A 27168-nucleotide genomic window follows, 5' to 3' on the forward strand; every position below is an offset into this window, starting at 1 on the left:
ACCAAGCTTGTGACCCTTTGGCTTGCTCTGCATTAGCTTGTCAACCTTAAAGCATATAGGGAAAGACGAATGACTGCTTGAAAAGATGGCTTGTCAAATACTCAATCGTCTCCCCCACATCTAATGGCACCAACAGTAGTATTGAAATTAAAGTACATGAGTGGAAGAGCCAGGAGCATCAGAAAAAACATTAGTGAAGGGTGAACGGTCAAGGAGGAGGAACTGCAGTTCCTCAGAATGAAGGGGTGTGGACTTTCAGAATCCCAAAGTCTGGATGTTTTTTGGATCATCTTCTGAGCACAAACACAGGTGTGATTTAACAAGAATGTGGCAAGTGTCTTGGGGCAAAGTAATTAGTTAGAAACATGCTGCAAACACTGTACTTCCTCTGTGTAGAGGGGCCTGAGTCACAAAAGTTATGATGTTTATCAAGATTTAAAAGTTTAAAGACCTGAAGAAGAGCTTTGTATAGGCTCAAAAGCTTGTCTCTCTCACCAATAGAAGTTGGTCCAATAAAAGATATTACCTCATTCCACTTGTCTCTCTAAAAGTTGATACTGTCAGCTTACTCAAGATAACAGCTATAAATTAGATGGCTTTGGGATGAGTCATTTGCCTGTATGGCTAGGATCTACTCTCACATCTACAGATTACGGAGGAAATTTGGGAGTTGGGAGCCTAATTGTCCTTTGTGCCTTTAAAATTTCCCCATATATTAAGTTTAGGGGTTCTGGTTTTCAATATAAACTGAATATAACAATGATTGTAGATTTTCAAGAATTCATTTTAAATAATGTAAGGTGGAGAGCAATTTTATTAAAAATAAACCGAAAATGGCAAGATTCCCTTAAAGGGATTTTCAACAGAAATTTCATCTTGTAAACTTACAACCAGTATTTACTTCCTGTTCATGCTCTCTGCAATTTCATTCCAGCTCATGTAGTCACATGACGAGCAGATTTTGTTTAGGTGGTTACAGTGTTGACAATAAAACGAGACTGCTTAAAATGTATGATTATTTAAAAAAACAAAACAATGTTTGTGTGATTTTTATTGATAATGAAACCACCAATTTCCACCCAGATGTATGCAGCTGAGATTCATAAACCTGTAAAACCTGTTTTGTTTTAAAGGAATTTACAAGACACTAAAATATCCAAAACCAAACACTAAAATGAGTAAAAATAGAAACCAAACCCTACAATCCCTAATTTTGTACATACATATATTTATAGATTATAAATATATATATATATATTTAATTATAACAATTTTTCAGACTCTCAGTCAATGGGTTCCTGGATCAAATGATGATATTACCCAGAGAAAATAGGATTTTCTGTCCAAATCCTCTTCTCTTCTTCCTTCCCCCATGTAGTGATAACACTACAATCTTCTCTGTCACCTGGGCTCAGAATCTGAAGGTCATTTTTGTCTTCTCCCTTTTATTCTCCTCTCACACCAAGACTGTGTCCAGATGTCCTGTTTCTTCCTCTATGAGAGCTTCAAGACTCACCCAATCCTCTGTGTCTAAATAGCTAAAACTCTCAGCCACGTCTCAATCATCGCTTGCTTTGATTACTGCAGCATCTCGTCTCTAGTCTTCCTGACTCTCAACATTGCCCCATACAAGTATATCCAAAATATGGCCACAAAGATTTCTCGCCTGTCACTCTGATTATATCACTCCACTCCTTGAATCACTTCACTAGCTTCTCCTCTATTACATCAAATATAAACTTCTCACATTCACTTATCTACATTACTTTGCTCCTTCTTGCTGATCCAAACTAATCTCTTATTTAGAGTGACTGGATGTCCTGATTTTATAGGGATGGTCCCGATATTCGGGGCTTTGTCTTATATAGGCGCCTATTACTCCCCCACCTCTGTCTCGATTTTTCACACTTGCTGTCTGGTCACCTATTACATTCATGCCAGTGATGTGAGTCTTGATACTCCAGTAAGTCTGATTCTTCCACACACATCTCCATGCCTTTTTCATGCTGCAACCAGTACATGGACTATCCTCCCAACTGTGATCCATAATGCCACTCACTCTCATTGTTATATGCCTCCTGAGAATACACTTCTTCTCAGGTGTCCACAAAAATTAAGTCAATAACATTCAGTCACATCTGCACTCTGTGTATAAGAGAACCACCAAGAGGTGCACATCCCTAAACTGGGTACCACCTACACGACTGTATTGCTTTAACCCTAGTCCTTCTTTCCCATGTCTCCTCCCTACTGTTTGTTCCCCTCACTCATTTTGTCACATCTAAAATTTAGAATGTGAGCAAATGTATGCAATTAGGGCAGGGAATATGTCTTTGTAGGTTATCATTTAAGTGCATCTCACACTTCTGAGAACTATACAATAATAAGACAGATTGCGAGCATCCGAAGATCAAGTGGGGAAAGGATAAGGTTTGGGATGAAGAATAGCGAGTCCCCAGAATGAAAGTGTGATGCCTTTCAGAATCCCAAAAGTATGGATGTGCTTGGACCAGTTTCTGAGCACAAATAAAGGTGTGATATAACAAGAATGTGCAAGTGCCCTGGGGCAAAGTAATCAGTTAAGAGCTTGCAGCGAACACTGTACATCCTCTGTGTGTAGGTCTGCCGTGGCTGTCAGGCGAGAGGGGCCTGAGTCAAAAAAATTATGATTTTTATCTAGATTAAAAAGTTAAAAGTTTATACTGTCAGCTTACTCGAGATAGCTGTAAATCAGATGGCTCTGGAACAAGTCTGAGCTTACAAATATTTGAATATGTAGCCAGATTCTGTCCACGTATATAATAACGTTTATATCAATTATGTTTAGGGATTCTGGTTTTTAGTTTAAACTGAAAACAGCACTGATTGTAATTTTTTTTTTTAAAATAATAAAGTTGGGGGCAAAACAACAACAGAAAATGACAACGTTCCTTTAAATGTACTTTCAACAAACAGAAATTTGCACGTTGTTTACTGTAAATTACAGCCTGTATTGCTCCCTGTTCATGTTCTTGGATTTTCTTCTTGGTCCTGTGTGAAGGCACTCAGGTAGTACGGTAATGGGGACCCTATCAGCACCTCACATAGATAGAACAGCAGCCTGGTAAGTGGCCTTTTTTCGTGTGGTTATGCAGAGTGCTTTAACATTGGAAGCAAAAAATAAATATGACAGTTTAAAAAACCCTATTGTAAGTTATTTTTAAATACCATTTTATGTAACTTGTCATACTAATTAAACCACCAATTTCTGCCCAAATGTGTGCAGTCAATCTATATAACAGGAGTCCAGAATTGGCTCTCTCTCTCTGTCTGTCATTTTGACACCTAGAATGTGTGTTGGGTCCGTGTGGAGCATGGGAAATGCTAGAAGTAAGCTGAGAGCTCTTTTTGTTTAGAACATCACCTGGTTCAATCATCACTGAGATTCACGGTCTGTTAACATCTACTTTTTAAACTTCTCAGCCATTTTCGCCTTATGTTTTCCAAATTATGCCCATATGACAGCACAGGCTTTCACCTCATATTCAAATTAACCTACCAAATGGGATTTTATTAGGAAATTACAAAACATGACATGAGGAAAAAAGAGAAACCAAAACCCAGATTCCCTTACTATGTACATCAACGAATGAAAACAAAACGATGTAATAAAATTCTTAACATGATTGTAACAGATTTTTTTTCACATAATCAACCAAGAGATTATCACGTCAGATATCACATTACCTATCAGAAACAATCAGGAACATAGATTTTCCTGCTGGCTATCAAGAGTATGTTGAAATGGCTGGCTTTTCCCATTTAACAATTTGATTAGTTCCAGGAGCTGCTTTTTATGCTCATCTTTGCAACTTATGCAGAGCTAGCCCTCAGTGAGCAGAAGTCATCTGAAACACTGTTGCGCATATGTCTATAGGATATTTCTGGGCAAAATTCCAACATTTCTTCAGAAATTACTTACACTTTCCTCATCAGTGTCTCACCCAAGATCTGACACTTTTATGAACGTGTCGGTTGCTCAGGTTTCTGCTACCTTTGGTACAGTGGATGGCCTTTTGAATTTTCAGCCGCGGAGAGTTGGAACACACTACAAAAGGATTTAAAGCTAACAACCCTTATATCGCTTGATCTTTTCTGTCATAGATTGGATCAGTCATCGTCCAATAAATGTAACTGTTATTCATGATATATTATGTCCTCTTCTATTTTACTTTTTTTTTTTTAATTGAACTTTGTGGGAGTTTATATAATTGATGGATTTGTATGTGACGTGGTGCTAGGAGTGTTGCAGAGGAATATAGCAGTGTCTGAATGTGTATTATTAGAGCATCATGTTAGTGATGCTATGGTGATAGCTGAGGAAGAAACTTTCAGTATGAATCCCTGTCTTCAGATACTTTTAATTTTATGAAAACAAAAAGATTTTGGACTGAATTTTCTCATCCTATCTCACAATTCCAAGATAGTTTGTTTATAAAGGCTTAAGAAAAGGGTGCACATACCGTATGCATTAAGGTCTAAATTTAAAAGTATATACTTAGATTGTAAACGGTTCAGGGCAGAGACCATCTCTTTGTTATATATGTTGTGTGCCTAGCACAATGGGACTGAAGCCTCCACGTGTTACCCCCATGCAAATAAACAATAATTTCTGAGGTATATGTGGCTTTGAATTTCCCAACTGTTGTATGTTTAAAATTTCAGCCATATGACTGTTACCTAAATGTAAGTATTGCTTGTTCGTTTTTTATAAATGAGCATTTTCACTTCACTGAGTGGTGAATAAGCAATGAGAGGCTTACTGGGGAGGTGTATTTTGATGGGGGATTTGAAAGAGAGAGGGTGGATCCTGCTTCCTGCACAGGGTTAGGGAAAGCATATTAGGCACTAGAAACTGCAGGGAAGGCAAGGGCACATTATAAAAGGATTGATTCTGGAGCCAGGACGGAGTAACTGAAATGTAAAGCATTCCACTCATGTGAAACAGCTGTGAGATCAGAATCAGGCCCCAAAAGAGCAGTTTTGGGGGAGGGTATTGCTGGAGTAAAGGGAGTAGGGTGACCAGAGAGCAAGTGTGAAAAATCGGGACGGGGGTGGGGGGTAATAGGCACCCATAGAAGACAAAGCCTCAAATATCGGGACTGTCTCTATAAAATCGGGACATCTGGTCACCCTAAAAGAGAGTGAGACAGAGAAAAAGAAAAGATGAGAGCAGAGCGTCAACTTGATGTGGAAGGGGAGAGGGAGCCAGTGGATAAGTTTGGAAGGGGAAGAGATACCAGAGCCACTAATGCACAAATGTAACAAAAAGCACATTACAAATATACTCAAATAATAACATGGGCCCAATTCTGCTTTCATAGACATGGTTAAAATTGCCACCGTTTTCCTGTGTAAGCCAGGGCAGAAATTTGCCCTGAGGGTCTAATTTAGACCAACAAAAGGAGGGAAATGCAAAGTTAAGCCCTCCATTGTAATATCTTCTGTTGCTATTGAATTGTGTCTGCAGCTTCCCCAGGGCAAGTATGGGAAGAGAACACCACCACTACAGCTCTCAATAATTGTAAAAAGGTTCAGAATAGGCTTTCTGCTATTCTCCCAGTCTCTAAAATAGCTAGAGGTCTACATGTCTTCAGTGTTTGTGTTGACAGAGCATCCTTCACCTGAAAAGGGGCTAGGTTTGATGTTAAGTGGCCAGAATTAACACCAAAAAGGGACCTAGTTTGTATGAATGATCTGAAACAGGCACAAAAAAGAGGCAAAAAATTATCTTAATTTAATATTGATCTTAGTTGGAATAACTTTTGGTTTAAAGTCATCTCAGAATTGCTATCGACAGGAAGCTGGCGTCTGATGATATGAAATTTTACACATCTGTAGACTAAATTAGAGATACAAATACAAAACTGAGCACTCAGGGATACCATTGTGCAGATTTGTGCCATTCCCTGGAAAACGTCACATGATGCAATTGGGATAGGTTACAGTAAAGACACATCATGGAAGCATATGTTAGTGACTGCATAGTTAAGTTTGCTTTCCAGGTCTGGTATGAAACTTATGAAACTGTGCCATGCTACAAGCTAGTCCTATGGAAATGCAAGTGTGTGTTTACATACAACATCCTTTAGGTTTCAGAGTAGCAGCCGTGTTAGTCTGTATCCGCAAAAAGAACAGGAGTACTTGTGGCACCTTAGAGACTAACAAATTTATTAGAGCATAAGCTTTCGTGGGCTACAGCCTTCAGTGAGTCAGCAGTTAAACAGGATGTTGGAACCAGCTCCAAGAAGACAGTGGGAACTTGTTTTGAAGCCTGCATAGTAGAACCATGACAATTACTCTGAGATTGTCATTTCATTTGGTATATAACATCATGTCATAAAGAGTCACTGTGCCTATGAAGCAATCACATTTTAGTCATTTTCATTTAAAAAAGAACGAAAGGTAGCAATCTCTATTAAGGGCCAAAAAGGATCTGGTTTCTCATGGATGCACCTCAAGTATAACTTCACTTGTGAACCTCAAGCTGCCTGACAAAAAGTTGGGGCTGTCGTTGCTTCTTCTCTGGGCAAAACGTAGCAGAGAAAAGAACAAACCATCAGCTTCATAGAGTGGACTTTTAGAAGAGTAACTCCTTTTAATGTTAATTAGAGATGAGCTAAGGAGATGATCTTGGACATGGATCAAATTTAGGATAGAGTTCCAGGTCAAAACTGCACCAGATCTAGGGTCAGGTTTAATATCACCAAAGTTTCACAAGCTCTCTTCATGAGATTTCATCCCGGAGTGGCAGACATGTTGCTAAATTAGCAGCCCTTGTGAGATTTCTGCAATCCTGAATGGTGAGCCATCAGCTGTGTTGTTGAAATCGACAGTATCTTGGGGCTAAATTCAAACTAGTCTGGGAAATGGGCCCTTTCCAGTTTTACAATGCAATCTTGAACCAAAACTACATAAACAAGTTCTGAACCAGCAATTCCGATAAAGCCTCACTTGTTCCCCTTGAAATATAAGGGTGGAGAGCAGGGCTGGAATAAGGCCCAGACACTACAGGGACACAGATTGCTCTGGCCTTTGGAGTCACACAGTGATGTCAGAATCAAGGGCTTTGGTTCAGGGATGGGGCTATGGGGTGACTCTTTGGGGGTGTGCCTAGAATGCCAGATTGCCTAGAGTCAACCCTGGTGGGGAATATGAGTTGGCTTGGATTAGAAGTCCCACTGTGGACCCAATCACCTCTAGAGTTAATAGGAATTTAGTGGTGGACGCGCCACGTACCAAATTGAAAATATACCCCCAAGTACTTCAATTGACTGTTTTTTCAAGTACAGCATCATTTCTGGGAGCTACTACAATAATCAGTAACCATAATGCTGTCGCTGAATATAACGACAGGACTCAGCGGGCTGAGACAAGACCTTGTCTACACTGGATTTTTTAACCACTGGTGAAGCTACTGTTAAGCCTGGGTAACTACATTGGTACAAGCCATGTTACACCCATGCTCTGCATCTAGATTAGGGGATTACACCATAGCACCCACATTGGTATAGTTACACTGGTGGGTAAAACTCCAGGGGAGACAAACCCCAAACCGCAAGGCTAGACAGAGATACTTCTCGGTGAGTTTGGAAATCACAGCTTCAGTTAATTACACTGACAACCAATGTAACCAATGGGCAAATAAAACACCATTTCAGCTAGTCCAGACAAAGCCTTACATGGGTGTCACTCCACTGAAGTCAATGGACTGGATTCTCCAGTGGCCAAGTTCACTTTGTGCCCCATACGCTGACTAAGTGTAAAGCAAATTTAAAGTGTCCAGAGATTTGTGTTGGAGAATATCCCCTGTGTAAGGGGAATCTCCACCAGCACAAACCGGGCGACTTCTTCCTGGGATGGAACTCCCCCTTCTGGTCCAAGGAGGAAGGGGACATGTTGGAGAGGGGGGGTATCAGAGGAGTAGAAGGGATATGATGGAGCAATTTTTGGTGTTTGGGACCTTATGCCTTAAATTACAGCTGCCCCCCTGCTGATTTTTAGTGTACACCATGCCAGGTGGTTGAGAGTCAGGAACTCATGATTGGCTCCCTCTCAGCCCTCTCTCCCCCCAACAGCAAACAATCACTGCTCAGGCACAGTGAGAATCGAGCCCAGTGGCATTAAATTGGTGAAAGTGAGAGCAGAATCATTTCCCAAGCCTCTCCATGGTTACAGATCTCAACACTGCTACATCAAAGTCTTGTGCAGAAAAGATTATATTATTGAGAGAGGAGAAAGATGAGATGAAAAGAAAAAAAAAAACAATGTTTGGAGGGGATATAAATAAATACAAAAATATATAATGATTTCCCTAAAAGTATGATATTCCCATCACATTCTTTTGATGCATACTTAGAAAAGTTTATCATAGTATACACATCTTTCTAATTAGATGGAACAAGCCACATGATTAGAGCTGTGGCAAAAAGCATCAAAAGATTCATAGAACTCTTTATATAATTAAACAGGACGTTTTATAACCCATAAAAGAAGGATTTAATTGTATCATTTAACATACAATTTAAATATCAAGATCAAACTAGCAGGGCAAGTGACTTAATGGGATAAATAATATTAACATCTAGTGCCAAAGCTTAATTTAAACAACAGAATGTCTTCTTTATGCAAGAGAGTCAAGCAAATGAGACTTTCAAAGGGCTTTTTTTTAAAAAACAAGCCCTTTCCCTATTGTTCTTTGAAAACAACTAAATCAGCTGCATAGCAGCGACACGCTGAGAGCCGAGGAAAGAACTCCTGGCTTTGTCCATCTGACCTCACTGTGACATTGTGGTGCAAGATCTTATAAAACAAGAGCCTCCTGCAGACCTTGCACATAGGACCTTTTAAAAACCGGTTAATTTTACTTTTGTAGCTAATTAAATGGGAGGGCCAAAGAGCCCACGAAATGTAAAACTGCTTGGGTTGACGTTGCAGCTTTGTTGTTTTAAAAGTACCTGGAGGAGCGTTCATAATTTGTCACTTTCCACAGAAACCTAAGAGACACACTGAGAGCATTCAGTATCCCCAGGATACGGTCTGCTCTTGTGTCCTGGCCTCGGCAGCTGTACTTCTTAAAGGAATGGATTAGAAACATTTAAGCTTATTAGAGTGAAAGATGACATGCACCCACATCTGACACAGGAGGAGGAGGAGGAGGAAAGTTCAAGAATGTATATATTAATTCCTGAAAAACATAAAACAGTCTTGAGGCCCTGGCAAGGAAAATGTCAGCAACTCAAAAGCTACTAGATTGCTATTGACCAGTTTCATGATGGCAAGGGGCAAGCCAAGTAGAATAAAGCCTTCTCCAGTATGTGTCTAATACTGCAAATGACACTGATCCTTTTTAATGTGCACAAAAGCTGACAACTAACTCATCTCAGGAACAGCAATCACAAAGCGATCTACAGGAATGACTCACCATAAACAGGTCACGAGCACCTATGTCAACAGCGAGCAGAAATGCCTTTTCAAATCTCTGATACCTGCAAGAAAAGGTGAAATGTATCATTTGCTGAGCAGGAGAACACCAGTTTGAGAGATCCAGTGTACTCTGTGTTAATGTGAAGATGAACTGACAGCTCGTAAAAATCTATGAGGTGGGCTGCCTCTGCTTCAGTTCTCATCTAAAACATATATTGCATTTATTATGAACCCCAAAAGGGAGGCCCCAGGTGACTGGTGAAATCATTTGTGAGATAGCCTGGAGATCACAGAACTATGAAAATATGATGACAGCAACTCTACTGAGCACTTTCATCTTCTAAACATTTTAGCAATCAGCATGCTTTGATCTAGTTAATGTCAATGGGAATTGAGGGTGTTTAGCATCATACAGGATCAGGACATAACAAATTAATCCTTATAACAGCCCAGGGGGTTAATTAGATAAATATTATTGGCCCCAATCACCCCCTCCCATGGTAAAACCAGTGAGAGAAAGAGCTGGGGGAGAAATCTGTGAGGATCCCCCCCAATAAAAGACTAATGTACCCACCCCAAAATTGTCAGGACTCCAGGGGGCCATATGGAAGGGGCATGTCATTGCACTGGCTCTGAACTTTGGCAACCTCCCTCCAGCCCAGCTCCCTGACAATGCAGTTCCATTGGAGTCATGCTACCTCATTGTGACAGACTCCAGGTACCCCCTAGAGCAGTGGTGGGCCGTTCCCTGCCAATGGGAGCTGCGGGCGGCCGTGCCTGCGGACGGTCAATGTAAACAAACTGTCTTGCGGCCCACCAGCAGATTACCCTGATGGGCCATGTGCGGCCCACGGGCTGCCCACCGCTGCCCTAGAGGCAGCGCTATCTTGTCTGGGTAAGCTCCACAGGGCTGGAAAGGGAAGAGAGGCAATAGAACACCCCCGGTCCCACAGACTCTTCTCCCTACCCAGAATGGCCCCCTTTCTAGCACAGATCTCCAGACCTACTGAGCGTTCTCTGCAGGGTCTGGTGAAGAGGAGAACAGGGCCACAGAGGTAACTGAGCCTCAATTCTGCATGGGAGGAGAGTGGAGATCCACAAGCAAAGGGTCCCAGTCCCATTTGAGCGTGGATTTAGAAGGCAGAGTCTTAGCCCTTATCCCCCTTTTACACCGCATGAGCTGCCTGCCTACAGAAGGAATGTGTGTCAGCACTGGGATCATAATTTCACTTTTGGTTCCCACTCCTATATTGAGATCACTAGCCCAAGTGTTCCCAAACTGTTTCCGAACGTGAACATTTTAACAGAGAGATTGTCTTCTGGACAATAGCCCCTCCCAAGTGCAATCCCATGGACCACTTCCTTTCTCATTCACAAACATGCACCATCCTGCGGCAACTACAGCAAATGCTTACATGAGAAAGGAATATCAAGAGAGCATTGATGTATGTTTTTAATACAAAAAGTGGACATCTGTAGAAGCAGCTGAAACCAAGGAGAGCCAGCCATCTGTAGGATACCATCAAGTGCTTTGTGTACCCTTCCAGCACCACAGACCACACTTTGACAACTGCTGCCCTAGATCATGCTCATCTAATGAGAGATCACATATTATATCAGGGAATCTAGAAGAATTCTCAGTACAGAGCATCAAAACCACTCTGCGCTTGTTAAATGGAAGGTGAGGCTCCAGCTAGGGAGGACAGTATGGAAAAGAAAGTCTTGATATGGAAAAAGGTTTACTAATCTATTATGCTGTCTGCATGTTTCACCATATAACAGTTCAGCTGAATAATGTGAGATTTTGATTTTTTTTATAGTGTATATGTTTTCTGGTAAAGTATTATTCTTGTAAACAGTCTGAAAAATCTGTATGAAATGAAATAGCGTATTTTAAAAAGATTAGTTTTTGATTTGCAGAATAACAAAAAGTAAAATAAAATAAAACATCTCAGTTACTATAAGCACAGTGTGTCCATAGTTAAGGATGCACAAGTGTTTCCATTTTAAGAGGTAATATTTAGTTGCTTATAACTTTTTTACTCTTTTACCTTTCTGGCCAAAATTTGACAGGTTTATTCTCACTCAGGGAACAGATTTTCTTTGAAAGTTTGAGCCAAAGCAATTCTGCTATTTTTGAGAATGAAGACAATGGAAAATAATAGTTTTTTCCCCCATTTATGAAAAACATTCGTGCCTTTTTTGCTTTTTTAAAAATAACAATGGTACTGCGTCACTTGTAGATGACAGAAACTTGAAATTTGGCAGCAGGAGGTCACAGATGATGGTCTGGTGAAAACTGACTGTGATTTGTTAGTTAAGAGGGTTCAAAAGTTGTGTTTTGTGAGGGCTCAGTGGATTTGGTAAGACAATCTATTAGTGGTCTGCCAATATTCTGTTGGGTTTTCACAGGCCTGGTTAGATCAGGAAAGTTAGTGGGCAGTGCTGGGGCTTTTTCTAAGTTAGTGAAAGTGCACAGGGAAGAACGCAGCCCTTCTTTCCTTTGATGGGTGAAATTGTTTCACTAGATGGACTACTGGTCTGATCCTGTATGGCAATTCCTATGTTTCTAGCCTGGGCCAAAGCATTGTTCTACCCAGCTCTGCAAAGCCTTCTGGCTCTTTTCTATAGCATGTTGGTGGCATGACACAGCAGAATGGAACCTAGAGCTAGCCAGCAAGTGCTTTCCCTCAAGGGATGATGCTGGTGACAAGAAAGCAAAATAAATTAACATAAGCAGAAAAGGAAACAAACTCTCCCGCTTGGAGTTCCTATGCCCCTAGGTGTGGACTCCTAGCTTCCTAAAGACAATTTCCCACTGTGTCTTCCAATCGCTAATTTACAGTCCTTCCTCTGAGCACCCCATAAGGCAGAGGTGGGCAAACTATGGCCCGCGGGCCTGTCCTGCCAGGCCCTTGCGCTCCCGGCCAGGGAGGCTAGCCCCTGGCCCCTCCCCTGCTATCCCCCCTCCCCCACAGCCTCAGCTCACCATGCCACCAGCGCTCTAGGCGGCGGGGCTGTGAGCTCCTGCTGGGCAGCGTGGCGGCGTGGCTGGCTTTGGCTGCGCGGCGCAGCTGCCAGTCCTGCTGCTCTGAGCGGCATGGTAAGGGGGCGGGGAACAGGGAGCGGAGGGGTTGGATAAGGGGCAGGGGGTCCCGGGAGTGGGCGGTCAGGGGACAAGGAGCAGGGAGGGGGTTGAATGGGTCAGGACTTCTGAGGGGGGCAGTCAGGGGGTGGGAAGTGGGAGGGGGAGGATAGGGGGCGGGGGCCAGGCTGTTTGAGGAGGCACAGCCTTCCCTGTCCAGCCCTCCATACAGTTTCAGAATCCCGATGTGGCCCTCAAGCCAAAAAGTTTGCCCACCCCGTCATAAGGGGAGGGGAAAGTGGAGCTGAAGTTAACCTCTTTATTACTGGGGTCCAGGCAGTGCCCCAGACCAGTCACACATCTATATCTCTGAAGTGTTTTGTAATATTTTGTATGAAGGATATTACATTAAAATACATTGCATTCTATAGTTCTTTTTAATTAAATGCTTTAACTGAGAGAAATACATAGATCGATGTTACAGCGGTACATATATGTTAGTGTCATGTATACCTTTTTCAGGACGCACCCCAAAATTAAATGACAGTTCTCATTCCTACGTTTCTCAAATACAGAATAAAAACACATCCTCAGTCCCAAGAAGGAAAAGAGGAGACTGAATAGTTCAGTGAAACGTGCCCTGTAAGATACCAACAAGAATACACCTACACTGTCTTCGTTTTTACACGGCAACAGTTAAAGGACAAATTTGAATGAGATCTGCTCCAGCCAAGACCATACTTGCCACCAAAAATGAAAAGTAATATTTTCCTTTGACTGACCTGCAGAACGGAATCATGGCCTTAACACTGTCGGTTCTTTTCTGTCTCACAATGATTTCAATTTTTTCCCTTTAATCAACAGACATACTTCTGTCTCATTATGGCCTCTACTCCGAAAACCGTAACGCTAGCTTGTTATTTCCAGAGCTGCACTGGAAAGAACTAACTACCAAAGAAATGCTCTTCAGAAACCAAGAGAGCTGGAAAGAACAATCACAGAGACTTCATAAATGATTATAAGTAGTATTGCTCTTAAATGAGGTAGTGTTTTCAAATGAAAGTGACAAGTTTGGATTACCTATGCAATCAATATTAAATCTGTCAAGAAAGTGAACCTTTTGGGGTTTTTTTAAAACTAGCTTTATTTGCAAACCTTTTTTTTTAAGTCCCTTTGGTGTGTAACACTCTATTTTCATTCTGTAGGGACAATTAGAAAGTGTCCTGTGTGATGTATTAGTGCAAAGATACCGTCAAACAGATGATGCTTGTTTTACAATAGGGTTTTGTTGTGGGGAAAGCTCTTATTATTTCTAGCACACTCCGTTCATAGTTATCTGCCCCCTAAACAATAAAAAAATCCACCTTTTGTTCCTGCATTAAGATTACAGGGTGCAGAATTTGTTGCCTTCAAAATGGTGCTGATATACTACCGATCCAGAAGCGAACACTGTAACTTATTGCTTGCTTCAAAATAACTCTAGTACTCAAGACTTTGAAAAAAAGAGAGAAGAAAATTTGCCTGTAAACTATGAAGTTCAGCCACTTGTTTGGTCAAAGTGATAGGAACAGAAATATGACCTTAGAGATTAGCACTTACATACTATTCAGCTATACAGGGCAAATAGTAAAGCATTATTCTATGAGCTGTTTAGAGTATAGAATATTAAGTATAAAACCTAGTATAATAAATGATACTACTAGTATGTTCTTATATAACTACTTTCTATCTATAGGGCTCCTAACACTTTGAAAGATGAGTATTATCACCCCATTTTACAGAGGGGGAAACTGAAGCAGAGAAAGATTAAGTGACTTGCCCAAGACTACACAGGATGAAAAAGACAGATTTAGGAACAAAATCTCGATCTCCTGGCTTCCAAAATGGTGGGCTGGACCTTGCTGTCTCCCTGTGTTAAAAGTGTGACTTAAACTGACAAAAGCCATAAAAGCTGAATGTTTGATTCTTATCTCACTTATATCACTTTTACACCAGTGTCAAGCCATTGATTTTAGTGGGGTTACTCTTGATTTATGCCAGCATAAGAAAGGAGGAGAATAGGGCGCTCAGTCTGTAATCTGCCCCGTTAAATCTACACACAAGTATTAAACTGTGTTTAACTAGTGTTAAACAGAAACTGACTTTAAGTCCCAACAAATGTTTTGATGGCCTCAGCATGCAACCACCAACTCTTGCTGGAGGCCGCTCTGACAATTTCCCCTAAAATACTTCATCAACTTTAGGAAAAACAAATAAATATGCACATATACATGTCCAAATCATTGTAATTTATTTTTGCAGGGGTTTTTTTGCAGACTCAATAATAAAAATAATGTACTGTTGTCTCTATTCTTTACTGGACCTAAACGGACTAGCAGCACAAATAAGATGCTTTGCACATTTTTCTCTTTTTTGTTGTTGTTTCTTTTGCTTTTTTAAAAGACTTTCTAGCTAGTAAGTCTGTTGTTGTGAAAAGTGATAGTTGTATGTTAATATCACTTTTTCACAGCCTCCTAGATAGCTACTAAGTCTGTTGTGAAAAGTGACATTAACAAACATACAAATACCATTTTTCACAGTAGACTTGCTCAGCCCCGGCAAGACTGGGGACAAATTAAGCCTGGATGGGGAGATGGGTAGGGAGGCAGTGGGGACCAGGGGCGATGGGGGGAATGGATAGCGGACCGGGGGAGGCGGCGGGGGCCAGGGGCAATGGGCGGGGTGAGGGGAAGGGGAGGCACCTGCCGCCATATGGCCGAGGATCTGCTCTGCACCTATTACATTTCTTTCACCCCCTAATTTTGTTACTGTATAAAAATTAAATCTAATTCATGTAATATACCTTATCTTTATGTACAGTGAACCAAATTCATGTTCCTGGATATGAGCAGGGGAGGAGGGTTCTCACTGATTTCAACTGGGGGCTCTGCAGGTATATTGGAGGGTAGATTTTGGCTATATATGTACTGCAATACCTAAACATAACACAGAGGCTTCAAGATAGTGATTCGTCCTTCACTCTGAATTTCATGGCTCTGAAAGTGGTCAAACTGTGTGTGTGCGTGTGGGAGGGGGGTATCTGTAAAATACATACAGTATATTAGTGCATCAAGGGTGAGATCTTCTACAGCCAGTTATAAGAAGCAACAGGAAAAAATCTGAGCAGAGACAGAGAAACAGAGAGTGGGAAATATACTGTAGACAAGGTGGAAACATTTCTTTAGGGACTAGTTAACAGCAACACGCCTTCTTAGACATGCCCATTGACCATGTAAGCATATTCCTTGTGCTGGGCCGATAAAGGACAGCTGCATTATTTTTGTCTTCAATAAGAGGACACAATATTTAGAAAATAATCTGCGGCAGAAGGGCTGTGGCACAAATATTATTCATAAACCCTTTCTTTTAATTGACGAAATCTTGAGCTCTCCTCATCTAGCAGTCCAATCAAGGATGATATGCACTATAAAAAGGAATATTTAAATACATGCTGAGGAAAGACAACAGACAAAAATGAATATTGAAAAAAAAATGTACATGCAATCAAATTTCACTGAAATTAAGTTTTAATTGTTCAATATTGTGTGACGCATATGCAAATATTTAAGTATTCGGAATATCAATCAAGTGTTTACTTACATCAAGCGATTGTATTTAAGCACATAAACAGATGATGAAAATATATTCAATCATCTACAACGCCCAACATTTACGGCAGGGTTTACAGGATCTCTTTAAATTCAGTTATTTCATTTAATATTTCAATTTAATAGCTCATTCTTTCATTCACTTTCTAGGCATTTTGCCCATTTCATAAGCACAATAATATTCATTATTATTCATAAAAGAAGACATTTCCCATACGTTCTCATATCAGCAAGTTTTGGAACAGAAGCAGTTTGCATGATTTTTCAAAATAAGTACTGCTTTTCTTTTAGCTACGATATTTTTTTCTTTTAAAATTAGACAAAACTAAAAATGAAGTTACGTGTTTTAAAAGGATTCTAACCGCCCTAGTGTGGGAGATCAGGCACAAAATGACCAGCGAGAACTCATTCATAATTTTACTGTGAATCTTGTGATATTTGATGTTTTACTTAAAATGTCAACTCCTGGAGACAAATGATTATGTGAAAAATCTCAGCTTTCACTTGAAACCCAAAGAAAGGGCAAAATCTTGCCCCCTTTGATTTCACCCCCAGTTTCTTGTTCTCCCATTTGGGTTGAAAATGTGATCCCTGAGTGAGCCCTGAAGGCTCAGAAACCAAAAGGAAAAGGAAAAGAACAGACCATTTAAAAAAAAATCTCATGATTTTGGGTGCCTGACTCAGGATTTTTGAATATATGGGGCTGGCAATACTGAATGTACCTGATATTTTCAATATGCCTAGACAGGAGATGAGCCTAAAGAAACAGTGGTCCAGTGTATTTCTGATATGCTTTGGGAGAAATGGATAAGCCACTGAATGTTTATTTGCTGCAACTTACCAGTTTTTACCCCAGTAAGTGTTCCAAAAGCATCACATCAATCAGAGCTAAAACTTTAATCCATGGCTGCTGACTGCATTTTAAAAAAATGTTTACACAAGAATCTGACTTCAGAGATGGTAGTTTGTATCACTTGGCCGACCATATGCTGCTACAGAAGCACTTAGGGGCAATTCCAAGTTTTCTGTCTTTAGATTGTGAGCTGCTCAGACCAGAGAATATGCTTATGGGCCAACCGGATCCTGAGAGCCCATGCAGAGGGAGGGTCCCCACTCCCACTGGGCACCATGGGATTCTGGAACTGGGGGAGGAAAGCTGTTGGAAAGTTGGTTGGAGGTTGGTGGAGACGTGACCAGCAGATTCATGACTACATGATCTATTGCCCAAACCCTTGCATAGGAACAGGCTCACTGGACACGGAGCTTATTCAGCAACAACTTGGTCTACACTGGGGGGGGGGGAATCGATCTAAGATACGCAACTTCAGCTACGAGAATAGCGTAGCCGACGTATCTTAGATCGACTTAGATTGACTTACTTTGCGTCCTCGCGGTGCAGGATCGACAGCTGCCGCTCCCCCGTCGACGCCGCTTCCACCTTTCGCAGCGGTGGAGTTCCGGAGTCGACGGGGAGCACGTTCGGGGATCGATTTATCGCATCTAGACGAGATGCGATAAATCGATCCCTGATAGATCGATCACTACCCGCCGATCACTTCCCCGAAGTGGCCTGGAAGCAGGGAAGAGACTTTTCTTTTCATGACCCTTGAGAAACAGCATAGTTACTTGACTGATTACTGGATTTGCCCCTTAGGTAGGAAACATGAAAAAGAAGCCAACAATGGATGGAAGTGTTTGTGTTTCTAGAGGGTTTTTAAAGGATAAGAAAACTATAATTTATTAAAATCACTTTTATAAAATTAGGCTAGTAAAATTTTTGTTTGTGTTTCTGAAGTGCCAGCTTCAAATATCACAAAGTGATGTGTGATTTTGATTGGAGTTGGCAATACTCATGATCAGCTTTAGACATTAGATATTGGACTAGCCAGACTAACTTTATATTAATTACATCAGACATTGTTTTTTCTCTTCCTATGGGCCGCTACAGGCTGTAGGAGGCACAGAAGAACAGGAAAATTAAGGTCCCAGTGACAGAGACTATTTTCAAGGACAAAAAACAATTCACAGTGTCAGCAAAGTTGGCTGCTAATTTTGTCAACTTTGGAAAATGAGATTCAAATCAAATTTCATTTTTTATCACTCAACAAAAGAGTCTGTTTTATAGCACAAAGCCTGGAACATTTAAAAGACAACTACTTTCTACCAAAGGATTAAAAATGTAATTTTAAACGCTTACAGTTGGAATGAATTATTCTTCTGCACAAGTTGGATTTGGGAAGTCCTAGCATTGGAAAACTAGGACATTGTCCCTAGAAAAAATGCAGATTTATTAGTCACATTCTTCACCTAAATTGCTTATGACCCACTGACTTCAATAAGACTTAAATACATGCTTAAAGTTAAGCATGTGCTTAAGTACTTTACTGAACTGGGTCTTTAATGACTTATGAGGAAAACTTGTAGTGTATTGCTCTGAAAGTCATAGAATCATAGAACATCAGGGTTGGAAGGGACCTCAGGAGGTCATCTAGTCCAACCTCCTGCTCAAAGCAGGACCAATTCCCAACTAAATCATCCCAGCCAGGGCTTTGTCAAGCCTGACATGGGTCATACCCATGTGCATCCTACATAAAGATTAATGAGTAACAATTTAGATTAAAAGTTAAATACACAGCACTTTTAAGCCATCCAAGAGTTTCCGCTATTTTTATTTTATTCTGTTTATATTGTTGAGCTACATATCTCTAAAGAAGGTCCATATATAAGTTGATAGCTTATTGAGAAGAAAAACACAGGTCTAAGACTATGATATAAAGCTCTGGATGGAGAACTGAATGCCCTTTACATAAAGAGATACTCTGGTATGGAGCAAACAGACACAAAAATAAACTGGAAAAGGAAGCTAATATGAGGAGTCTGATAGTATAACACCCTGGCCAAAGAATTTCCTAATGGGTTTAATTTGCTGTGAATCTGCATAAGACATGCCCAACACAAAACAATCCTACTATTTGCTCTGTAAGATTATATGAAATCATGCTTTGAAACTCTTCTTCCTGTGTTGTTTTTGTATTCTACTCTATAAATACAATAAACCCTAAACTAATACGTCTATGAAATGATACATATACATATATAAATGTACATGCTTCTTCTCAGATAGAGATGAGTTTATTTTATGTTTGAAAAACATTGTTCAAAGTGAATTTTTGAATAAAGTAGCTTTTTAAAAAGTTGTCTTACTTACAAAAGAAAGGAATTTAAATACAGATCCAGTAATAAAAATGTTCCATATGCAGCTAAAATTATGTTGAAAATGGCAGATTAAATATAAAAGAGTATGCCATTCAATTTATTTGCTCAGTCTTAATGGCAGAAGCATACAAATAATATAGAAAATACAGTGCTGTTCCTTTCCATTATGCTATGTGTGGAGTACTTAGCGCACTAGCGCTTAGGGTTGGGAGAGACTGTAATAAAGAAACCCCTCTTTGTAACGCATATATGAAAGAGGGAAGATTTACTGTGGGAACCTTCATACTGAGTTTCCTGGCTTTTGTGGAACTAAACAGAACGTTGAATTAATGGAACTCTGGATGGAGGAGAAGGATAGTCAAACACAGAATTATTAGTAGAAATATAGGTTCTATACCCAACCCAGCTCACACTTTTCTGTATGATGCTGAGGAAGTCACATAAGGTCTCTGCAAAATGGGGGTTAGCTACTGGGAAGGAGAACTCTTGGGAAGAACAATACTTTCCCATTTCACAGGAATGTCATGTGGCTTAATTCTTTCATATTTGTAGAGTGCTCTGAGATTTTCAATGGAAGGTGCTAGAGAAGAGTAAAATATTATTATTCAATTAAAATGATAAGAGAGCTGTTTCTTTGTAAATTATATTTCACTATTTTCTCTCTCTTATAACCTTCATTTCCTTTGAATTTCCCACACTGCAAATTTGCTTTATCATACTCATTCTCCTTCAAGAGAAAATATTTTGTTGCCATAGCAATATCTTCCTTCCTTGCAATTTTATCATAGTGGCTTTCCTTCAGGTTTCTATAAGCTGCAACTAACACCCACCCTCAACACACACACCCTCCCAACCTTTCAGTTCCTACAACCTTTCACTACTTAGTAACTTCTCAACCGCATACCTTTATCTTTAAATACAGACACTCTCCAACATACTCTTCCAAATTACTCTAGGCTAAAAACAGATGTTAATTAAAAATGCAGATAAGAGCTGATGACACCTGTTGTTTCACACTTATTTTGCTCAACCCTGTCTGTTAAATCCCAGCCTTCATTCCATTAATTCTCTTCAGCTTTTCTTCTGTTCCTGCTTTAGCCCTCTCACTCTGGTGATCATCTAAACTCAACGGTATGTCTTGAAAGCTGTATTTTATTGAGCAAACATATCAGCATGTATACACACCAAAGACAGCTCCATTGCAGGGGCCCCGTATCACAACTCTGGTTAAGGATCAGTTGCTGCCTCTATTATGAATCTCTCTTGTCTGAGTGTGATATCTCAGCAATTTCAAACTGCAGCAGATGGGAATTTGATATTAAAGTTAAGATGGATGCACTTCCCTCCCCCGCCTTATCTTTCCATGAGTTACAGGTGCAATTCTCCCTCCTGCCTAACAATGGACAAGGGTGCATACATGTGGTGCAGCCACGAGAGAATAATGTATTAGGGCCACATTTTTCAAAGTTTGGTGCCTAAATTTAAGTATCTAAATCCATATTTAGAAATTTGGTCCCAGTCTATAATTAATGGGTTGCTGAGTTATGCACCCCAAAGTACATTACTCTCATTCCTTTATAGCTATCACTTGGTATAACAGGGAGATTTTCAAAGCAAGTTGGCTGCCGAACTGCTCTTTGTGCCTTTGAAAATCTCTCTATAAAAGTTTTTCCAAGTCTCTCCCTCCCTTCACCATCAGAAAACTTACCTCACCATCAATAATATCTTGCTGTGAACTGGCCAGAGACAGTGATGAGGGAACAATACATATAGAGACCATGCTCAAATTGACTGATTGTAGGTTTGCTAGGTTACTAATCCAGAGAATGCAAATTCTCAGGTTACCCTGAACCAAAGATGGCACTGCCAAAGCATGAGGGTGTTAAAATCTCTGTTTCTTTCAGTGATTCTCTTCCAGCCTTTCTTTTGGTTCAGTTGCAACCCTCTCACTCTAATCATCATGTAAATGATGTTCCTCAACTGTCCAGTGTCAGAAAGAAATTGAAATATGGATGAGAAGCTCAAGATGAGTAAGAGAGGTGAAACTGGGTAGGAAGACCTTCTTTTTAAGACCAAGAAGATACTCTAGACTCTATGGAGAGCATCATCCTTTTGATAGTGAAGATTGTGCACTGGACTCATTACTGGATTTCCATCCAGAACCGTGATGTATTTTACCATAGCTGTTCCTGTAACTGATCCACTCTCAAAACCCCATGTACTTTAATGAGAATTCCACACGCCTGCAAGATCAGGCTCTTACACATACAGATAAACGCATCACACACTAAAACTAACCAATGGTCCTCATTCTGACTCGTCTGCTGTAAAGCCAGTTTAACCATGGAGGAATAGCCTTGGCATAGGGGTTTCCCTGGACAGCACTGGCTGGTGCAACAGCTCTATGTCCCTCCCGTCTAATGCAGCCCAAGCTGTAGAGGTATGCCAGAGAACGGGAGACGGTGTGGAACTCTGCAGTATTCCCATTCTGGGCCATGCAGCAGCCCACAAGTGGCTGTGGGAAGCTGCAGTAAATTAGAGTGGCCCTTAGGACTGCTCCACGTATGCTGGGGGTCAGGCCCAGAATCCCAGAGATGATATACAGCCACCTTTCCCCCACTCCAGGGTCTGCCTTCCATGAGGTGCAGCACAAAATCTGGCCCAGTATCTTTTTTTCTGTGAGGCTACAGAAATTTCTGTTGCTAACGCTCCACAGGATTGGCTCCCTAGGGAATCATATCATCCTGTTTATTCTTTTCTGATATTTTGCCCAATTTTGCTTATTCTGTGATCTTCACCAGAGAATTAAATCTCAGAACCATTCACACGGCTTCAAAGTATCTGACTGAAATTGAAACCTGTAGTGGAGCTGGCTTAAGAAAAATTCATTAGTAATACTAAAACAAAGGCGCTCTACACTGTCACTGGGTGTAATATTTAACTGGAAAATACACATCTAGTGAAGTCAAGGTGGCAACCCTATTCTGGTTTCTCAAGCAGGTTGGGAAGCATGACTCGGGGAAGTTTTTTCATGTGCATTTGGATCACTGTGACTGAAATTCCTGTCGGTGAGTGCAGTATGCATATGAAAACCTCTAGTTTTGATCGCTTTTACAAGATGGCAAAAACAGTGAACATGCATAATGCTCTCTAGAAGATGGTAATTTCACCAGTCCATGTTTCTATTACACCTTCTACATTCTGCCCTTATTGAGACCTGAGAAAACTTGGTTGACTTGAGTGGGAATTGCATCCAAGGGCATAATTAAGCCTTAAAGGGTTGCCATACACACACTATGCAAAAAACAAATGACATTATCCAAGACAGTCTCCTTAAGAGAGGAAGACACACTCTTACACGCTCCTGTACTGTAATCATTAATGTTTATAAATACATTTCATGACAACACTAGCTATTAATACAATGAAAACACCATGCCTTGCCAAACTCAGGGTGCCATAAAAAAAAAAGGCATACACTCCTAGACACATAAGGCTCTATCCTTACCCATCATCTCTCCTAATCTCCCACTCCCACAGAGGCAAAGGGGCTGGAAATCTATCCTTATTGGGTGGTGGGAGTTTTCCAGACCCCCTAGTTTAGAGGCCTCACAGATCCCCTTGTTTTCCAGTGATCTCTGGCTGTGTAATGGTCCCTAAAAGGCAGTTATTGGTGCAAGTTAAGGAGAGTACTGGTATACCCTTCAGGTGTCCTGGGACTGGCCAGCAGACAGTGGAGTACCTCATATAAGAGACAGCACTGGGTGAAATTAGGCCTTTTTCTACTCTGTCCTGCTGTCACAGATATTCTGCCTTCTCTCTTCCCTTAGAGGTGACTGGTTGCCAGAGAGAGTTCCATGTTTAAGCACTGCTTTTGTGTGTATGGGGTTATGCCATTGCACTTCTGCATTTATTTGCTCACAACTTTACCAAATTCTTCTTCTGACTCCGCTCAATTGCGCCCTACACTGAACTTTGGGAAGAGAGGACTTGGCTCTCCTGAGAGGACCTTACAAGGTGTAACTGCAGTGCAGTGGTAATTACAGTAAAATTGAGGTGGGAGGCCAAGCTTCATTTTCAGCCTCAGGCTAGACACAATGGCTTATCCAGTATTTTTAAGTGTGCATCTGATCAGATCTGCAGCTTGTCCATGAGGGAGGGATAGGCACACACTAGTAATTACAACACCACTTTGTTTTGTAAGGTAATTCATTTTCACCCCAGACAAAAATACAACTATATTCTTTTGGTGGAATCATCAGATTTTGAGATCCAAGTTGTCCTTGAACTTTAAAATATTTTCTATGATCTGCAAGTAACAGAGATAAAAGCTTCAAATTCTTTAAAATGTAAATTCACAAACACAAAAATAGACTCCAGCTATAAGGGAGAAAAGGACAAACTATAAATGCTGATCTGCTGGCTACATTCTGACTTGTGCCAACTCTGCAGCTGCAGTTTAGATGTTAATGTAAGGGCCTTAATTTCCAGCTCATGAAATGTTACTCTCAGAATGTATGCGTGCATGTTGCGTGTGAGAGAGAGAAAGCGAGACAGAAACAGACATGTTCTGAATAAAACACAGAGCATGGGCGTGTATGTGTGCAAAATAAACAAGTTATTTTCATGCATTAGGAAATACGACAAGAACAATTTATGAATGCTTGAGTGGAGCAAAGCAAAGCCATGAGTCAGCTATATAATGTCATTCCTAACAAGTGAAAAATAACTATTCCATCCCTCTCCATGTTCTGTATTCATAATGCATTAAATACACGGTGATATTATAATAAATCAGGAGAGTGGTTTTTTGATGTCCAAGAAACACCAAAGATGTATTTGATGCTTGTAATTCAGTTCCTGTATTTTATTTATAGATAAGAATTCAAATTTGAAGTGAAAATAGTTATTCATACCATACATCCTAATTTTATGTCTCCCCAGGACAAGCCCTTATGTTCCTGTCGTGCTGGTGAGAAACAGTCTTTTGATAGCTTTTCACCTATGTTTAAGAGGCCTTTAATTTTCATTTTGTATATAAAACTCTTGCATTCAAAGGTATTCCATTCTCATGATTTAAGGCCTGCTTCTGCAAAACCCTTCAACTCTCATCGAATTCAACGGACACAGAGGAAGCTCAGCGGTTTGCCGGATTGGGCCCTTAGTTTTATAATAACAGACAGAAACAACATGGCTGCATTAAAATTACATGTTGTAATTTGCATTTTATTTCCTTCTGGTAGTGATTTACTTTCATCTCTTTGCTGTTCATATTTTGTGCCATCACAATCCGTTATGACCTACGTTTTCGGATGTGAGTAGTGTTTTTGGGTAGCTTCATTTGTAGGTGTCCAATTGGGGACTTCTTAAAGGGGCTGGATGTCCAAAGGGTGAATGCCCACCATATTCTGAAAATCAGGCCCCTTTAAGGTGTCTCAAGTTGGGCACCAAGAAATGAAGGCCTATTATGTCATTGATTTGGAAACAGATCTCTCAAGGCATTTGTAATGGGATACATAGCCTTTCATCTACAGCATCTGCCACCTACTGTACTGGTTAGGCTGGCAGTGACCCATTGCCATGTGATGGCTGTTTGGCGGCCTGTCTGAGATGGCAATCTTAGTCCCGATTCCAGCGAACGCAGGCGTTTGCATCATAAAACTTCTACAGCAACTGGCCCCTTTTGTGGCACTCCCCTCAGCCAGGCCAAAAATTGCCTTGGCATGTAGGCTGAGCTACTATAACTCTCCAAAAAGAGGTCACCGCCAGACAAGACTTGGGACCACACTGTGGGGAGGGGAAGCAAAAGAGATGAACAATTGTCTACGTGAATCATTTTCAGTTTCAGATCTAGACATGTCTAAGCATTTAAAGTTAAGATGCATAAAAGCGTCCACCTTTTCCTGTCTCCCTGTATGGTCTCCTGGAAGCTGATTCAACATTTCTTGGGGTTAGCCATCAAACCTGCGGCCCAGAGGGACTGCAAGACGGCTGCCACCTGGTTTAGGTGCTCTTCCCAGCATCGGCTGTCGATCACCACATCATCCAAATAGGCTGTGGCATATTCGAGGGTGTGGTTGAAGAAGGCAGTCCATTAACTGTTGGAACGTTGCAGGGGCCCCTGCATGTGGGTAAATTGGTAGAGCCCGCTGGGTGTAGCGAAGGCGGTTTTTTCCTTTGAGTTGGCTTCCAGCAGGATCTGCCAGTATCCTTTTGTAAGATCCAGGGTGGTCAGATAGCTGGTGTCACCCAATCAGTCCAAGACCTCGTCGACTCGGGGCAATGGGTACTCATCAAACTTAGAAATAGCGTTAACTTTCCGGAAATCTTTGGATCCCGTCTGGCTTGGGAACCAGGACGATGGGGCTCCGCCACTCACTCTGGGAGGGTTCTATGACCCCTAGTTCCAACATGGCTTGCACTTCTTGCTTCACAGCCTGCCGCAGTCACCAAGGGAGGGGTCGGGTGGTCTCTCATATTACCTCCCCTGGTGGGGTACGGATGGTGTGTTGGACATGTTGCGTTTGCTCTGGCACTACCATGAACATTTCGGAGAAGGCTTCCAGCAAGCATCTGGTCTGTTTTATTTGCTCGGGGTTGAGAGATTTGCCAACGAGAGGCTCCTCTCGCCCCATCGGAATAGGGACCTGAGGTCCTAGCTCAGAGTCCAGGGCATCCACGGTTATCAACAGACTCTCCCGATCGCGCCAGGCCTTTAAGAGGTTGACATGGTAAATCTGGCACTTCTTCCGCCGCCCCGGCTGGTTTATCTCGTAGTTGACAGGCCCATCTTGGCGAAGGACTTCGTAAGGTCCTTGCTTCCTCACTACAAGTCTCACAAAATTCACAACACACAATATCAGCACATTTAAAAAACATCCTACAGCTGCCCCACACCCATAACACAGCACTACCCCAAATACCGTTTAATTCTGCCTCATGTACGGGACCATAATAACCCACTACATGCATGCACAAAGCATCCCTGATTTCCACTGTGCATGTAGATCCAGCACCAGTCACAACAGGTGCACTGTCTGGCTGCGTGTACCATTCAGAAATCTGGCAGTGTCTTGAGTCCACTCCTGGCTAAAAGGTTCCCCCTTTTTCTTGCTGACACTGTGCAAAACACTGCTGATCACAGTAATGTGAACTGCACTAATGACACTGGTATCCAAACAGTTTTGAAGGCAGGGACAATGGGATTTCCATCTGTCAAATACACATTCTACTACCATGATCCTACAATTACTGAGCATATAGTTGAAGTTCCTTTTGTCAGGTCCTCTGAAATAAGGGTACAGTTTTATAAGCCATGGCAACAGGGGGTAAATGGGGTTCCCTAGAATAACAGAGAGAACAGTGACTATTTATAACAATGTCATTTGGTGAGAACAATGGCCCAGTTTGTCCAGGAAGGTAAAGTCCTGATCTCTTAAATATCCTGGCATCATGCACCCTGCTAGTGCATCCCACGTTAGTGTCCATGAATCTGACGCTGTGGTCAGGGCCTTCATAATGATGTAGTAGTACCCTTTGCAGTTTAGGTACTCATGTGCTCCTTGCAGAGGGAAAACTACAGGCACATGAGACCCATCAATGGCACTGTCGCAGTTTGGAAAGCCCATTCTCTCAAAGCCAGCAATTATTTCAGGAACATCTGTAATGCCCACCACCCTTGGGTACATCACAGTCCTGATTGCCTCACAAACCTCTGCCACAACAACGCCCACAGTTGATTTGCCAACTCAAAAC

General features: G+C 41.2%; 1 protein-coding gene across 1 annotated transcript in view; it reads right to left on the reverse strand.

Moving 5' to 3' along the window:
• WDPCP (WD repeat containing planar cell polarity effector) overlaps positions 1 to 27168 on the reverse strand; it is a 236389-nt gene that overhangs the window by 57914 nt on the left and 151307 nt on the right. The window contains exon 13 of the mRNA XM_029911895.1: positions 9464 to 9527. Within this exon, the coding sequence (XP_029767755.1) occupies positions 9464 to 9527 (64 nt within the window). The remainder of the gene's footprint in view (positions 1 to 9463; positions 9528 to 27168) is intronic.

This window comes from Terrapene carolina, unplaced genomic scaffold (assembly GCF_002925995.2).
Source record: "Terrapene carolina triunguis isolate 2854851 unplaced genomic scaffold, T_m_triunguis-2.0 Scaffold132, whole genome shotgun sequence".
NCBI classification, from domain to species: Eukaryota; Metazoa; Chordata; order Testudines; family Emydidae; genus Terrapene; species Terrapene triunguis.